Raw genomic sequence first — 18,482 nt, 5'->3', positions numbered from 1 at the left:
ACCGCAGCCAGCAAGCCACAGCCTGCCAGCCAGCAAGCCACAGCCTGCCAGCCGCAGCCAGCAAGCCCACAGCCTGCCAGCCGCAGCCAGCAAGCCCACAGCCTGCCGGCAGTAGCCAGCAAGCCCACAGCCTGCCGGCAGTAGCCAGCAAGCCCACAGCCTGCCGGCAGTAGCCAGCAAGCCCACAGCCTGCCGGCAGTAGCCAGTAAGCCCACAGCCTGCCAGCAAGCCCACAGCCTGCCAGCCGCAGCCAGTAAGCCCACAGCCTTCCAGCAAGCCCACAGCCTGCCAGCCGCAGCCAGCAAGCCCACAGCCTGCCGGCAGTAGCCAGCAAGCCCACAGCCTGCCAGCAAGCCCACAGCCTGTCAGCCGCAGCCAGTAAGCCCACAGCCTTCCAGCAAGCCCACAGACTGCCAGCCAGCAACAGTAATTAAGGTAAGAGGAGCCAACTTGGCCTAGGTATCAGCTATGTTGTGTTGCTATATTGTGAATAGGAACCAGAGTGTTGGAGAGACCCCCCTCCAGGCCCCATTAGACTCCATTGTAGTCTCTAATGGGACCTGGAGGAAATTCTTTCTAACACACTCTCTAAAGGACACTGATATAGCCTCTGCTAGAATGCTCCCCCCCTCCATGGCCCATTAGCCCTCAATTGTAGTCTCTACTGGGGCCTGGAGGCGACTGTTTCCAGCAGGGACACTGAGATGGCCTCTGTTAGAAAGACCCCCTTCCAAGCCTGTTAGACTCCATTGTAGTCTCTAATAGGGCCTGGAGGGATTCTTTCTAACACACTCTCTAAAGGACACTGAGATAGCCTCTGCTAGAAAGACCCCCCTCCATGGCCCATTAGCCCTCAATTGTAGTCTCTACTGGGGCCTTGAAGGGATTATTGCACTTTTGTTCCTTGTGTCTAAAGATTGTGTAGGGTGTGGCTGGAGGCGGTGCATGGAGGCGGGACATGGGTGGCGCTTGCTGCGGAGTATGGGTGGGGCCTGTAAGGGGGCCCTTGATTTATTTTGCCCGGGGGCCCTGAGGGTTCTCAGTCCGCCCCTGTACCTACCTGAACCAAAGACCCTATATATATAGGTAACTCCAACACAAAATAAAAAAGGTGTTACCTAACAGTGCAAAAGTGCATATTAAAATAAATAAATCGAGCCCGACGTGAATTTCAGCGTATTATAACGCCGTTGTCAGGGGCAGAGTGAGCTCTCTCCTCACAGTATCTGCTTAAATACCCAAGGGTTCATTAACCCTACTTAGGATCAGCCGTTTAGGGGGGTGTCTCCTTAAGTGTCTCATCCAATGTGAAAAGTTCAATATACTTATTAAATACTTCAGTAGTTAGATATGGTATGCACAATACTATTGTTTTTATGTTGTGCTGAGGAATAGCATTGTAATGCCTGTCCGTTTATAGGTGGCCGTGTTCTTTATCGGTGTTAGTGTGTCAGGGAATCTCCTGCCTCTTCTCTGGCTATGTAGTGACATTCCGTGATAGTTTGGTGCTGGGGTATTTTGTCCACTTTGTCTGGGCAATACTTATTTATGCTCCCTGTACCTACCTTATCTGGCTTTTTGGCTTTTTTGGACCTAAAGGTAGCCCTTCTGTATTGAGCTACAGTTAATTGGTCCCGTATTAGGCTATATCAGGTTTAGCCAATGTTTACATAGTTACATAGCTGAAAAGAGACTTGCGTCCATCAAGTTCAGCCTTTCTCACATATGTTTTTGCTGTTGACCCAAAAGAAGGTAAAAAAAAACCAGTCTGAAGCGCTTCCAATTTTGCAACAAATAAGGAAAACATTACTTCTTGACCCCAAAATGTCAGTCAGATATCTCCTTGGATCAAACAGATATTACTATATATCCCTGTATGTTATGTTTTTGCAAGTATGTAATCCAATTGTAGTTTAAACATCTGTATGGACTCTGATAAAACCACCTCTTCAGGCAGAGAATTCCATATCCTTATAGTGCTTACTGGGGAAAAAAACAACTTTTTTTTGCCTTAGACTAAATCTCCTTTATTCCAGCCTAAATGCGTGACCTTGTGTCCTATTTCTAGCCTTGTTTATGAATAGATTTCCAGATAATGGTTTGTACTGGCCTCAAATATATGTGTATAATGTTATCATATGAGGGGCCGATTTTCCAAACTAAAGAGTTATAATTTTTTTTATCCTTTCTTCATAACTAAAATGCTTCATTCCTTTAATCAATTTTGTAACTCGTCTTTGCACTTTTAGTGCCATGATATCCTTCTTTAGAACAGGTGCTCAAAATTGCACAGCATATTCAAGGTGAAGTCGTACCAGTGGTTTATAAAGAGGCAGAATTATATTTTCATCCCGAGAATTTATGCCCTTATTCATACATGACAAAACCTTACTGGCCTTAGCAACTGCAGATTGACATTGCATATTGCTGCCTAATTTGTTGTCTATAGCAATTCCCAAATCCCTCTTGTGTGTTGTTGAACTTGCTGGCATTTCGGATCTGGACTGCCCGTATGGGTGGGACCAGTCTGATATGTTTCAGAGAAGTTCTCTCTGTAATGGCACAAGATGAGCAAAAAACAGCTTGAGAACTGAGCGGGGACCGACCGAAGGGGACACTATTTCAGCTGCTGCCCGTTCTCAGTATTCTCTTGCGACCCATTTTTTACTCTCCACAAGTTTAAAGGGATAATCCAGACGTGGACCCCTTGCTCACGGTGCCTAGGGAGATATCAGCTATGCCTCACTGATGATGCCTAACAAGGCTGAAACGATCGTCTGGGGTTGCTGTGTCTCTCGTGCAGAGGGAACTGGCTGGCATTTCGGATCTGGACTGCCCGTATGGGTGGGACCAGTCTGATATGTTTCAGAGAAGTTCTCTCTGTAATGGCACAAGATGAGCAAAAAACAGCTTGAGAACTGAGCGGGGACCGACCGAAGGGCAGGCTATTCCAGCTGCTGCCCGTTCTCAGTGATCTCTTGCGACCCATTTTTACTCTCCACAAGTTTAAAGGGATAATCCAGACGTGGACCCCTTGCTCACGGTGCCTAGGGAGATATCAGCTATGCCTCACTGATGATGCCTAACAAGGCTGAAACGATCGTCTGGGGTTGCTGTGTCTCTCGTGCAGAGGGAACTGGCTGGCATTTCGGATCTGGACTGCCCGTATGGGTGGGACCAGTCTGATATGTTTCAGAGAAGTTCTCTCTGTAATGGCACAAGATGAGCAAAAAACAGCTTGAGAACTGAGCGGGGACCGACCAAAGGGCAGGCTATTCCAGCTGCTGCCCGTTCTCAGTGATCTCTTGCGACCCATTTTTACTCTCCACAAGTTTAAAGGGATAATCCAGACGTGGACCCCTTGCTCACGGTGCCTAGGGAGATATCAGCTATGCCTCACTGATGATGCCTAACAAGGCTGAAACGATCGTCTGGGGTTGCTGTGTCTCTCGTGCAGAGGGAACTGGCTGGCATTTCGGATCTGGACTGCCCGTATGGGTGGGACCAGTCTGATATGTTTCAGAGAAGTTCTCTCTGTAATGGCACAAGATGAGCAAAAAACAGCTTGAGAACTGAGCGGGGACCGACCAAAGGGCAGGCTATTCCAGCTGCTGCCCGTTCTCAGTGATCTCTTGCGACCCATTTTTACTCTCCACAAGTTTAAAGGGATAATCCAGACGTGGACCCCTTGCTCACGGTGCCTAGGGAGATATCAGCTATGCCTCACTGATGATGCCTAACAAGGCTGAAACGATCGTCTGGGGTTGCTGTGTCTCTCGTGCAGAGGGAACTGGCTGGCATTTCGGATCTGGACTGCCCGTATGGGTGGGACCAGTCTGATATGTTTCAGAGAAGTTCTCTCTGTAATGGCACAAGATGAGCAAAAAACAGCTTGAGAACTGAGCGGGGACCGACCGAAGGGCAGGCTATTTCAGCTGCTGCCCGTTCTCATTATTCTCTTGCGACCCATTTTTTACTCTCCACAAGTTTAAAGGGATAATCCAGACGTGGACCCCTTGCTCACGGTGCCTAGGGAGATATCAGCTATGCCTCACTGATGATGCCTAACAAGGCTGAAACGATCGTCTGGGGTTGCTGTGTCTCTCGTGCAGAGGGAACTGGCTGGCATTTCGGATCTGGACTGCCCGTATGGGTGGGACCAGTCTGATATGTTTCAGAGAAGTTCTCTCTGTAATGGCACAAGATGAGCAAAAAACAGCTTGAGAACTGAGCGGGGACCGACCAAAGGGCAGGCTATTCCAGCTGCTGCCCGTTCTCAGTGATCTCTTGCGACCCATTTTTACTCTCCACAAGTTTAAAGGGATAATCCAGACGTGGACCCCTTGCTCACGGTGCCTAGGGAGATATCAGCTATGCCTCACTGTTGATGCCTAACAAGGCTGAAACGATCGTCTGGGGTTGCTGTGTCTCTCGTGCAGAGGGAACTTGCTGACATTTCGGATCTGGACTGCCCGTATGGGTGGGACCAGTCTGATATGTTTCAGAGAAGTTCTCTCTGTAATGGCACAAGATGAGCAAAAAACAGCTTGAGAACTGAGTGGGGACCGACCGAAGGGCAGGCTATTTCAGCTGCTGCCCGTTCTCAGTATTCTCTTGCGACCCATTTTTTACTCCCCTAATTCACTACCATTTAGGGTGTTAGTTGCTTGTGCATTCTTTACTCTGAAGTGCCTTATTTTGCATTTCATCTGCCATTTAAGTGCCCAGTCCCCCAATCTATCTAAATCCCTCTGAAGCAAAGCAATATCCTGCTCACATTTAATTAGTTTACAAAGTTTTGTGTCATCTGCAAACACTAAAACATGGATCATTTATAAAAATGTTAAATAGAAGTGGTCCCAAAACAGAACCCTGAGGGACACCACTTACCACTTTTGTCCAGTTTGAAAATTTACTAGACATGTGCAATTCGTTTCGGTCCTAATATGAATTCGGACGAATTTCGGGCAATTCTGACATTTGGGTACTTCCGAATGTCTGAAGTGCCAAATTGCCGAGGTCCCAAAGTTCTGAAATTACCGAATTTCCGAAGTGTTGTGGTGCCGAAGTGCGTAAGTGCCGAAGTTCAGAAGTGTCAAAGTGTTGAAGTTCCGAAGCACAGTATTGCCTATGTACTAATATACATACCCAGTGAAAGAAGAAGAATGTTACATTTTTAAATAAAAAGTATACAAACATAGCTAGGATTCAGCTGTAAGCATTTGCAACACTTACAACAATCAAGTAACATACATTCATATAAAATGTAAGTTACTTAGCCAGTCAATGTAATGACAGGAATGAATAAGTAGATAACTCCGTAATTCCCACGGTATTAGGGAGCTATCTACTAAAAGGCTTAAAGACCAACGAAGATTACTTAGTATTAGTAAATTATGCTATACTGCGAGTAGGGGCATGTCTATTAAACAGTGAGCAGCCTATTGCCCCCCCGGCCCCCACCCCTGAGCGGCGGGTGGGGGCCCTAAATCAGAATAAGGGGGGACCTAATGTCCCCCCCCCTGGCCCCCACCGGTGGGTGAGGGCCCTAAATTATAATAAGGGGGGGACCTAATGTCCTCCCACCTGGCCCCCACCCCTGTGCGGTGGGTGGGGGCCCTAAATTAGAATAAGGAGGGGGACCTAATGTCCTCCCCCCTGGCCCCCACCCCTGAGTGGTGGGTGGGGGCCCTAAATTATAATAAGGGGGGACCTAATGACCTCCCCTTGGCACCCACCCCTGAGCGGTGGGTGGGGGCCCTAAATACTAATAAGGGGGGGGGACCTAATGTCCTCCTCCCTGGCCACCACCCCTGAGTGGTGGGTGGGGGCTCTACAGTAAAATAAGGGGGGGACCTAATGCATAATGTCCTCCCCCCTGGCCCCAACCCCTGAGCCAGTTGTTTGTTTGACATCTGTATGGACTCTGATAAAACCACTTCTTCAGGCAGAGAATTTAACATACTTATTGTTCTCACAGTAAAAAAATAAGGGGGGGGGGCCTAATGTCCTCCCCCTGGCCCCCACCCCTGAGCGGCGGGTGGGGGCCCTAAATTGGAATATGGGGGAGGACCTAATGTCCTCCCCCATTGCCCCACCCCTAAACGGTGGGTGTGGGCCCTAAATACTAATAGGGGGCGACCTAATGTCCTTCCCCTGGCCCCAACCCCTGAGCGGTGGGTGGGGGCCCTAAATACTAATAAGGGGGGGACCTAAGGTCCTCCCCCCTGGCCCCCACCGCTGAGTGGCGGATGGGGGCCCTAAATACTAATAAATACTAATAAGGGGGGACCTAAGTTCCTCCCCCCTGGCCCTAAATAAAAATGTTACCCCCCCCCCTTCCCCATGTGACTAGGGGTCCCCAAACCCCTAGTCACCCCCTCCACCCCAAAAAGAAAAAATTAACCCCCTACCTAACCCCCTCACCCTAAAAATAATGAGGGGGGGACCTTTAACTAAGTACCTGTAAAAAAAAAAAAAAAAAACTTAACATTCAATTTTTTCTTTATTCTAAAATCTTCTTTTTTCAGCCCCAAAAAAGGCCAAATAAAAATCCATAATAACCGCTGCAATTAAAAAAAACAACAAAAAAAGAGCACTAAATAAATAATCCATCTTCACCCGGCGAGGGCTCCACGCAGACTGAGCTCTGCAGGGCGGGGGAAGGCTTAGTTCCGAAGTTGCCTAAGTTCCCGAAGTGTTGAAGTGCCGAATTGCGAAAGTCACGAATTTCGGAATGCCGAACCGAACCGAAAATTTTCCCCATGCACATGCCTAAAATTCAGTGTAGGACCCGCTTAGGGGGGTCTGCCTTGACGTTGGCAGGCGGGCATTCCCTCCAATGGCCACTGGAGTAACTAAATTACCTCCACTTGTCCAAATATACATAGGGATTAAGGAGAGAGCGCAGGTATCTTTTTTTCTTTTGGTTTTTACTATATATTGGGGCCGCTGTGTACAGTTGTCCTTGCTGCCGCCCAGGAGGGGTGGGAGTGAGCGCAGGACTTATCTTTTGTATTTGCTCTAATTGCTTTTCTTCCTCATTAATATTAACATAAGGTGGTTAAAGTCTATTGAGGTTGAGCAACAGGAGGTATTTGTAAAGTAAGTAAATTTGGCAAGTAGTCCAACATTGGATTACTAGCCAAATTTACTTACCTTACGAAGTAATCCAATATTAGATTACTAGCCAAATTTACTTACTTATTATCAAGCAAATACTGTTTCTCTTTTTCTTTTTACTTGTATAGTATTTTTGGGTTGTTAAGGTACCCACGTTTCAGTGTTTGCTGAGTCAGCGCTGTATCTATTCCCCTATTGTTTACTAACCATATAATGCCTACTTATGCCAAGTATATCCCCTATCTTTTTATCACCTTTTTCTTCCGTCTCTGTTATGGATTGTTTTCCCCTCACTGTAGTAGTGTGATTTAGCTTTGAAAGATTTTTAGGAGTGATCCACGGTCATACCTACGATTTCCTGTAGTTAACTGTTTTATTATTCTCCTATCCGAAATTGGATGTTTTTTGTTATGACATAATTCCAAGTCAATCAAAAACTGCTAGTTTTTAAGGATTTTTTAGTTGTCTTCATATCAGATTATCTTTTTTTTCATTATCTTCAATTTAAACTGATCACCCAATAAAGTTATTTCACACATTTATTTAATTTGTGTTTGTGCCCTCATCCTACTCTTCTTGGATTAGTATTGGACAGATCCAGAAAATGTCATGTTTATCATCTCAGTTACATAGTTACATAGTTACATAGCTGAAAAGAGACTTGCGTCCATCAAGTTCAGCCTTCCTTACATCTGTTTTTTGCTGTTGATCCAAAAGAAGGCAAAAAAAAAAAAAAACAGTTTGAAACACTTCCAATTTTGCAACAAGCTAGGAGAAAATTTCCTTCTTGACCCCAGAATGGCAGATTTTTCCTTGGATCAAGCAGTTATTAACCTACATTGAAAGATTATATCCTTGAATATTCAGTTTTTGCAAGTATGCATCTAGTAGTTGTTTGACATCTGTATGGACTCTGATAAAACCACTTCTTCAGGCAGAGAATTCAACATCCTTATTGTTCTCACAGTAAAAAAAACTTTCCTTTGCCTTAGACGAAATCTTCTTTCTTCCAGTCTAAACGCATGACCTCGTGTCCTATGTAAAGTCCGGTTTGTGAATAGATTTCCACACAAAGGTTTGTATTGGCCCCGAATATATTTGTATAATGTTATCATATCCCCTCTCAGGCGACATTTTTCTAAACTAAATAGGTTTAAATTTGTTAAAGGGACACTATAGTCACCTGAACAACTTCAGCTTAATGAGGTTGTTCAGGTGAGTGCTACAGCTACCCGGAGCCTTTTTCTTGTAAGCACTGTATTTTCTGAGAAAATGCAGTGTTTACATTGGAAGCTTGGAACACCTCTTGTTGCAGTCAATCAGACGGCCACCAGAGGGACTTCTGAGTTCAGAGGCCCTAAAAAGGCCTCACGTCTGACGTATTCACGCATGTGTGAATACTTCAGACGGGCTATCAGCACACAAAGCACTGTGAACGCGCTTTGTGTGCTGAGGCTGTCAGCTCTGCTGTGGGAGTGGCTAGAGCTGACAGCTGAAGCCCGAACCCACAGGGACTCTTTCTGTCCACAATATTGGTTGAAGGGGGGGGGGAGGAGACCTACTCTCCTTCCCCCCCCAGCCCCCACCCCTGGGCGGCGGGTGGGGGCCATGAAGATAATGAGGGGGGATCTACTGTCCTCCCCCTCTCCGGCCACCACCCCTGTGCGGCGGGTGGGGGCCCTAAAAATAACAATAAGGGGGGAACCTACTGTCCCCCCCCCGGCCCCCACCCCTGAGCGGCGGGTGGGGGCCCTAAAAATAAGAATAGGGGGGAACCTACTGTCCCCCCCGGCCCCCACCCCTGAGCGGCAGGTGGGGGCCCTAAAATTAAAAATAAGGGGGGGACCTACTGTCCCCCCCGGCCCCCACCCGCTCAGGGGTGGGGGCCGGGGGGGCAGTAGGTCCCCCCTTATTTTTAATTTTAGGGCCCCACCCACCGCTCAGGGGTGGGGGCCGGGTGGGGACAGTAGGTCCCCCCTTTTTGTTAATTTTAGGGACCCCACCGCTCAGGGGTGGGGGCCGGGGGGGACAGTAGGTCCCCCCCTTATTTTTAATTTTAGGGCCCCCACCCACCGCTCAGGGGTGGGGGCCGGGGGGACAGTAGGTCCCCCCTTTTTGTTAATTTTAGGGCCCCCACCCACCGCTATGGGGTGGGGGCAGGGGGGGACAGTAGATCCCCCCCTTATTGTTAATTTGTGTGTGTGTGTGTGTGTGTGTATGCAAACACTATATATAGAGAAATCTCTATATATAGTGTTTGCATGCAAAGTTTGGAGTAGGAGGGGGGCGGGTATAGAAAGCGAGCTGAGCTGTCAGTCAGACAGCTCAGCTTGCGAACGCGCATTCCGCGCACATGCGCGGTAAAGCGCTGAATGTCTTCATAGGGCGGCTGTCAATGCCGCTCTATGAAGAACGCGATTGGTGCAGCGCGAAGCCGCGCATGCGCACCACATCGCGATGACGCTTCTCTCAGAGAAGCGTCCTATTGGGCCCCGCGATTTCGTCATTTTGACGAAAAAGGGGGCGCGGCATGGCTGGGAGCTCGGCGCTGGAACGGAGGTAAGTTTTTAATATAAAAAAGCCTCGAAAAGAAATTTTTTTTTGCTGCAAGTACATATAAAAGCAAGAAGGAAGGCTGGGGGACCTGTCTTTCTTGCTTTTATATGTTGGCTATAGAGTCCCTTTAACCTTTCTTCATAGCTGACATGTTCCATTCCTTTTATTAATTTTGTAGCCCGCCTGCACTTTTTCTAGTGCCATAATACCCTCTCAGTCTTTCAGGTTAGGCCTGTTCTTGGATAGATGGCTAAATGACTCACTTTAGTGGGGAGTTATATTGGGCTTGTTCCTTTTTACATGGTAATTGCATTCATTTAATTTATTATGATGTGAGCTCCCTGCTGTGTTGCATTCCATGTAATTTTCTTTATAGAAACATATTTTGTTGATTCTGATATCCTACAGTCACCATATGGTTAGATGTCGTACTCATGGGACACAATCATCCCAGTCTCCTGAGTAGCACCTTTAGAAAGGCTCTATGGCTATCTGAATTGCCTACTACTGGAATTACACTGTCACCAAATTACTTTTAGAAGGGTTGTAATGTACTGTAAAATACACGCAATCAGGACATATTCCATTCTGATAAATAGACATGCACGCACAATTTCATTTCACCATATCTTTATCCTGTGTTCTGTTATGGGTATCTGCTTCCTCAAATTCTTTATATTTTCTTTATATTAATTGGCGTTGCTGCAGTGGGAACTGGTGGGATCAATGCCCACCTCACAATCCCTGTTCTGTTATTTATTGTATTGTTTTGCCAAATTGTAATACTAGTTACCCAAACGTTTTTTTTTCCTTATTCAAAAATATAATATACATCTCTGAAAATATATATAGTGTGGTTTGCTTTTGTCTTCTACTCAAGACTAGAGTTGAGCGGACACCTGGATGTTCAGGTCCAGCGTGTTCGGCCGAACTTTGAAAAAAAGTACGGGTTCGGGCTGGAACTTGACCCCGAACCCGAACCCCATTGAAGTCAATGGGGACCCGAACTTTTGGGAACTAAAATGGCTCTAAAATAGTCCTGGAGAGGACTAGAGGGCTGCAAAAGGAAGTAAAATGGGGGTAAGAGTAGGACAAGTGCACTGCAAACAAATAAAATAAAATACATAAAATAAAATAAAATAAAATACATAAAATAAGCAGCCGCTTAGTAGATAACTCCCTAATTCCCACGGTATTAGGGAGCTATCTACCAAAAGGCTGAAAGACCTAAATTGGTAAAGATTACTTAGTATTAGTAAGTTCAGCCCCTACTCGCTATACCGCAAGTAGGGGCGTGTCTAGTACCTGTAAAAAACAAAACAAAAAAAAAACTATTGCCCCAACCCCTGTGCGACGGGTGGGGGCCCTAAACAAGAATGTGGAGGGGGGGGACCTACTGTCCTCCCCCACCCCTGAGCGGCGGGTGGGGGCCCTAAATAACAATAAGGGGGGGGACCTAATGTTCTCCCCCACGGCCCCCAACCCTGAGCGGCAGTTGGGGGCCTTAAATAAAAATGTACCCCCCCAGGTGACCCTAGTCACCCCCCTCCCCCCAATAAAATTACCCCTACCTACGCCCCTCATCCTAAAAATAATGAGGTGGGACCCTTATCTAAATACCTGTAAAAAAAAAAAAATTGACTTACCATTTGATGTCTTCTTTCTTCTAAACTCTTCTTGAAATCCACCAATCAGAGTGCTCTGTGTCATTTTACACAGCATGGGAAAGTTCTTTGGAATTTTCCCACGCTATGTAATTTGACTCATAACACTCTGATTGGTTACTTAATCCACCAATCAGAGTGCTCTGTGTAATTTTACACAGCGTGGGAAAGTTCTTTCTCTTATTTATGGCCAATTCTTATTTAGGGCCCCCACCCGCCGCACAGGGGTGGGGGCCAGGGGGGACAATAGGTCCCCTCCATCTTATTGGTATTTAGGGCCCCCACCCGCAGCTCAGGGGTGGGGGCCGGGGGGGGGTGCAATTTTTTTTTTTAACAGTGAGCAGCCACAGGCTTAATAGACATGACCCTACTAGCTGGGTCACATTAGTCATTAGTAGGCATGGCTGTTATGGCGTCTAAGGGCACACGAGTCAAACGCTTGTTGATTGGCTGCCTTTCAAAACGCGTAATTAAATCGCCGAACACCGAACTCCAACCAGAACATACAGTAATATGTCTGTGTTCGGGTCCGGGGTCCAAAAAACTTAATGTTCGGTACGAACCCGAACTTTTCAGTTCGGGTTCGCTCAACTCTATCCCCTTACTGTTATTGTGTAGACTCCTCGCTTGCTTCCATAGGTCCAGTACTTTCATTTTACCTCCCCCTTCCTTTTGTATTCTTTACTTGATGTTTATTCTTTCCCTGTCATTATCATTTGGACTTCTTGCTTGCCTGCTCCCTTTAGACTATGGCCCTGCAGGTTAAACCGTTTATTTTCCCCTGCAGAAAGGCTTATTCGTGCCTTTCTGCCGGGGTGTTCGGTAGATTCCAACTACCGAACGGGGGACCACCGGGGAGCTGGAGTGTGCCGCCAATTGACTGCCCAGAAGCTGTGGTTAACCGCAGCTTAACTGATGAACGCTGGGTGGCCTTTGTTCGTTTGCCGAACACGTGGCAGCGGCCATTTTAAGTTCCGAAAGGCCAGCGGTGTTCAGCACTAACACTATACTGAAAACGGACACTTACTTGCGCGAACACAGCTGAGCCATCCGCCCCCTGGTTCTTATTCGTGCCCTTGGTGTCGAACACCAGTTCAGTCGGTACTTTGGGATATGTGGATATGTTTTAACCCAGATAGCTATGCCATGGAGCCTATTCGTGTAATTAAAGACTTTGGCTCCATGGCAATTAAACTGTATTTGTGTGATCTGAGTGCCATTCACCTAATAATGTGCGCTCAGTTCTAAGTTATCTGGGGATATGTAGAAATGTGTGTTTTATGTGTTAAATGTATCAGTATGTAATTTTATGTCTTTTACTGTCTTTTTGTCTGCCATGTGGGTAATGGAGTTTTGCCTCTGTCCTGGGAGATAATTAGATTCCTTCCCCAATTATCTCCAGGCCAGAGGGGAGGGATTGTGAGGCATTGTGGGAGGTAACTCATGTGTGATTGGTGTATTGTGTAATTGTTGTAAATCCCTCCCTTGCATGGGAGAATCCTTTATAAGACAGTTGTGTGAATAAATCAGAGAGTTCCTGCTTAACCCTTAAAGTGAAGTGCCGTCGAGTGTAAGCTGTTCGTAGGGCTTTTCCTGTTCGGCTGCTTCCAGGGTTAGTGTGTTTCCTGTTTCGGGAGTTGGGGGATTCGTGCAGTTTGGAGTTCGGGAGGTTGGTGATTGCAGGAGCTGCTGGTCTATCTGAAAGGGGATTATTGACTAAACGTTTTTTATCCTCTTGTAATCTCTAATAAGGGTGCGCAGTAATGTAAATAAAGTTACTTAAAGGGACACTTGTCACCAGAACCACTACAGCTTAATGCCAACAGAGTGGGTGTGTAGAGCCTGTCACTGCAGGCTTTTCAATGTAAAAGCAGCCTTTTTAGAGAAAAGGCAGTGTTTACATTGCTGCCTAGTAAGACCTTTAGTTGCAGTCACTCAGACGGCCACTAGACATGCTTCCTAGTCCAGTGCGGAACAGTGTACAGCATCTACATTCAGCATGAACGATGCCCGTAGAGATACATTGTTTCAATACATCTCTGTGAAAAGATGCTAATTGGTGCAAACATTTCAAATGGCCAAAACGAGAAACTTTCATTTAAAGGGTGTGTTTGGCGTAGTTAGGAGGAAGAGCCATTGCAGGACATTTAAGGTATTATCATGGCCCATGGATAAACATTTATTTAACTGAAAATCTGATTTAGTACACAACCAAGGTAACATATTTACACAGACTAATTGCTAAAGATATTTATTGTGATTTAAATACATACTACTGTGAGTTTTATTGTTGTAAAGCACACCAAAACTTCAGAATTGATAGAAAAAATGGATATAGGGATCTGGGCCTATAATAGGGGCTTTGTTTCCTAAACTGGAATCTTTTGGGAAACATTTTCATTCTACTCCTTCACTACCTTTTCTCATTTCCTTACCCGGCTCATATTGCACTCACACTCATCATATCTTTCTTTTCAGGTGAAAAATGCAGCTGCCAATGTGCTCAGGGAAACGTGGCTCATTTACAAACACACAAAACTTGTGAGGAAGATCGACCACGCTAAAGTACGCAAACATCAACGCAAGTTCCTGCAAGCGATTCACTTGTAAGTGAGAGGAAAGGAGAATAGAAGTGAGAGAACAGAGAAGAAAGAAGTGGAGGAATGGGAGAGAAAGAGAGAGGGTAAAAGGAAGATAAATATAGTGAAACAAAGGGATGGGTAGGAAGGGATTCGTAGAATGATTATGGTGATAAGTCGAGAAAGATTACAAGTATGGGAGTATTATGGGGAAAGTAACGCAGATGGGTAAAGAAACGCAGATTGCCATTAATATGTATGTATAATTTATGTACTTTGTGTGTACATATACAAATGGTGTTTGTGTGTATTTGCAAATACAAAGAATACATGTTTTACATAACACTCAGTTTAGGCATGTGAGCTTATACTAATTATTATTAAGGTATGGGTGAGTAGATAGAGGATAATTGCCTGAACGGATGCAAAGATACAGGGTAATACTCAGCCTGTATGTCAGTGTAGATATGGTGTAATATTGTTTTACTCTTTTTGTCTGTTTGTAAATACAGGGTAATACTCAGCCTGTATGTCAGTGTAGATATGGTGTAATATTGTTTTACTCTTTTTGTCTGTTTGTAAATACAGGGTAATACTCAGCCTGTATGTCAGTGTAGATTTGGTGTAATACGCCCCTGACGAAGGTGCACATGAGGCTGCACTGAATCGCACCATGGGTTTCTCTGCCTTTTGATTTATTTTGGGATGGGCTCGTTAGTTCACAGTTTGTTTTTCACAAGTTTAAACATGATTATTTAAATAATTATCTTATATCTTACCTCCTTAACCTATCTAGCTAGATTAACAGGGAGAGAGGCTTGTTCTCTATATACCTATCCTATTCCTCCTATCACTTTTTTTTAATGAATCTTGGAACACATTAAGTATGATGGAACTGTCTGCATAACCTATGTATGTGATTTCATGACCCCTTCACAAGGGCAAACTGATACTTTTAATTTCAATCAGGAATAAGGATAGCAACATTGTAACGCCTAATTTATAGAGATCTGTTTAGCCCTCTCACTGTTGAACGAATACTAAACTTTTTCAGCAATTTATTTGGGAGTATATCAACAGCATTGATTTGTCGACAATATTGATAAAAATAGGCTTAGTCAATAAAGTCCCTTTTGCAATTTTAAGCATAGAGATGCTTTTATATACTTCCTAAATTGTTAAATTGGTGGTTAGGTTTAGGAGTCATCTTATAAGGCTAGTCTCACAGTACTGAATATAATTTTGGTATTTGATATATTCTAACAAGATATAAAAGATATTCTAACAAGATATAAAATATTCAGAAGTGTAGCTCTTTTAAATACGAAAGTGGTTATGGTAGTTTTACAAAGTTAAAATTTTTCAGACCTAAAATAGATGCAAATAATACCATATGGTGCAGTTTATAAATAAAAAAGATAGTAACGATAAAATGGAGTTTATAAATAAAACACTCACAAACAGGGAGCTATAAAACCTAGCTCCAGTGTGGATCGCTTCTGGGTCCGTTTAGGCAACCCACCCCTATTTGGAATGTGTGTTCCGTCCTAAGGGAAAGTATATAGACACACAATATGGTAGTACAGTGAGGTTATAATGTATAAAGTATATAGACACACAATAGGGTAGTACAGTGAGGTTATAATATATAAAGTATATAGACACACAATAGGGTAGTACAGTGAGGTTATAATATATAAAGTATAGAGACACACAATAGGGTAGTACAGTGAGGTTATAATATATAAAGTATATAGACACACAATAGGGTAGTACAGTGAGGTTATAATATATAAAGTATATAGACACACAATAGGGTAGTACAGTGAGGTTATAATATATAAAGTATATAGACACACAATAGGGTAGTACAGTGAGGTTATAATATATAAAGTATATAGACACACAATAGGGTAGTACAGTGAGGTTATAATATATAAAGTATATAGACACACAATGGGGTAGTACAGTAAGGTTAAGGAATATATGGAAATAAGTGCCAATTGAGTACTTACAAACACAGAGCCCCTGTGACTCTGTAGTAGCGTGTTGTGTAGGTATAGAGCTACACTCCCCCTTTAAATAGGTGTCTTTTTGATTTGATTTATTCTGATGGATGTCCTCTACAGTCCGATTTCTATATGAGTCTTTGCTACTTTCCACACAGCTTAGGATACTTTCAGTAATTCCAGGTTGCACCTTTCCTTGTTACAAGGAATAGTGCCTATTTTTTCTAACAGTGTAATACTCTTATACTCTTTTTGTCTGTTTGTAAATACAGGGTAATACTCAGCCTGTATGGGTTTATGGATACAGGATAAAACATGGTCTGTGTGATGATACAAAAGTGTATCGTCAGTAAGCGTGTAAAATTTTCTTTCAAATATCAGCCCAGAATTTAGAGAGCTTAAATGTTAACAACTGTGGATAATATTCAGGTACTCTGTGAACAATAACATCATTAGTGGTAATCAACATGGTTTTATGAAAGACAAGAACATTTTTTTTATAAAAAAAAAAAAAAAAAAAAAGGCAAGTAACTTTTGTACTTTAAGAAAAAAAAAGATATTCCAGAGAAAATATTATACAAATGCAGTGCACGCAGTTGTCTGGCAATCTGTTTATTAAAGGGACATTCATTGCAGAGGTCTGGGTGCAGCGTCCCTGTCCCCTTAACCTTGCAGTGTAAAACATTGCAGGTTTAGAGAAACTGCCATGTTTACATTGCAGGTTAAGACTGCCTCAAGTGGCAGTCTAATAGAAGGAAACAGCCATAGCAGGGTGATTATTAGTTATGTTCTGCTCCATTCACACAGTCTCGTAACAATATTCAAATCCGCTTTACTTTGGTTTAACAACCTGCCTGAATGAGAATCTGGCTTGTTGTATAGAGCAAAGTAGGGCCATGCAATACTGCACTCATTGGCTAAGAGTGTCAGCTGAGAGCGCTTAGTCAATGTACAATGTCCTGTATGGATCTGCTTTATTCTATAGAGCCATCCCGTTTCTCCCACTGCAAAAGACCAGGTGCCAGGGGAACCAGGTAAGTTGGCAAAAAGTACAAAAATGCCTTATCCATTTACAATGGCACGGCACCACAGGATTCCTGGCACCATAAAATTATAGCGGACTGTTGTGCTTACTTTTCTGTTCTTTTAGAGGGGGGGGGTTAGTTCTCAGTACTTTTAATAGCCTGCTAGGGTTGATAAGTTCAGTATCTCTGATCTGACTTTACTTTATTGTCATATCTGAGTGGATTTGTCCTAAATATATTCAGAATGTTAAGGATAACGTTTTGGACATTGGTCAGCAAATCATCAGGACCATTGTTTTTTTCCCTTTCATCTTTAGCTAATGTCTTCAACCTTATTTTATAGATTGATAAGTAATGCTAAGGAGTCTGGCTGTGTTACGTATCGCCTCACATTTACATACAAACATTTGCATGGAAAAGACCCAGAAATTATAGTATTTATGACCTTATATTATTGTTTAATTTAGACTTGATGTTTTACTCTAAAACTCTATCAAAAAGGTTTTCTTGGCAGATTTAATTCAGGGTGAACTAAATCTGGCATCCTTACGAATCACAGTAATTTTACATCCTTTACATCCTTACGAATCACAGTAATTATGACCTCTTATGGTCCTTCAAGAGGCACTTAGGAAATCAGGATGAAGTCAATTCTGAATTAGCGGTATAATATTTGAATATGAGGCCCTCTTGTCCATAGCTATTTTCCTTGAGCGTGAGTTTAATGATCGCTGACACTTTGACTGCAATGATTAGCAATTCCAGAGATTACAACAGACCAAACTGTGTTCCCATTGTATGTCACTGTGTCCCAAATGGTTGGAACAGGGACATCATATTGATTAGATCCCTAGTAATTTCTCAGAAAACACTATTTACTGTAGCAGCAAGACCTTTCTAAGTGTAATTTAGAACTTAAGGGAAAAGTTTAATACAGGTGTTTTGCAAAAATCTATTTTGTAATATATTATACTGCATTTGAAAAATGGGTCACTGAGCTATATTAAAATTGAAGAATAGGACACTGAGTAAATGCCATGTATGTTATTTTGTAGAACAAGTTGAAATATAAATCTGAGCACTCCAGATAGATGAAACTACAGACTTTAATCGGAATCAGATACTGAAATAACATTTTGGCCACGCAATGTGACCTTTGTCAATTCTGACATGATTAACATTGCAGATGATTGGCGCCTCCTATTAAATGATGCACCAATGGCGTATAAGAGACAATTGAAATGGAATTATTGCAGTCCATTTTCTCATTGAATAAATGTATAGAATTTGAGCGGAGAGACCGAGAAGGGACATACCTATGGATCTGTGAGGAGATATAAGAGGGGCTAGAGTTGTTCAGTGCTTTATAGGTGTGAGTTAGTACCTTGAATTTACTCCTATAGCATACAGGAAGACAATGTAAGGACTGGCAGAGGGGTGAGGTGTGAGAGAAACGACTAGAGAGGAAAATCAGTCTAGCAGCAGCGTTCATTACGGACTGTAGGGGTGCAGTACGGCTTTTGGGAA

The 18,482-nt window shown here is 43.7% G+C and overlaps 1 protein-coding gene across 1 annotated transcript in view; it reads left to right on the top strand.

Moving 5' to 3' along the window:
• KCNN1 (potassium calcium-activated channel subfamily N member 1) overlaps positions 1–18,482 on the top strand; it is a 111,364-nt gene that overhangs the window by 75,408 nt on the left and 17,474 nt on the right. Inside the window, exon 7 of the mRNA XM_063457322.1 lies at positions 13,821–13,948. Within this exon, the coding sequence (XP_063313392.1) occupies positions 13,821–13,948 (128 nt within the window). The remainder of the gene's footprint in view (positions 1–13,820; positions 13,949–18,482) is intronic.

The sequence above is a fragment of the Pelobates fuscus genome, chromosome 5, assembly GCF_036172605.1.
Source record: "Pelobates fuscus isolate aPelFus1 chromosome 5, aPelFus1.pri, whole genome shotgun sequence".
Lineage (NCBI taxonomy): Eukaryota > Metazoa > Chordata > Amphibia > Anura > Pelobatidae > Pelobates > Pelobates fuscus.
Note: the sequence above shows the minus strand (reverse complement) of the source record. Positions and strands in the feature narration are given on the sequence as shown.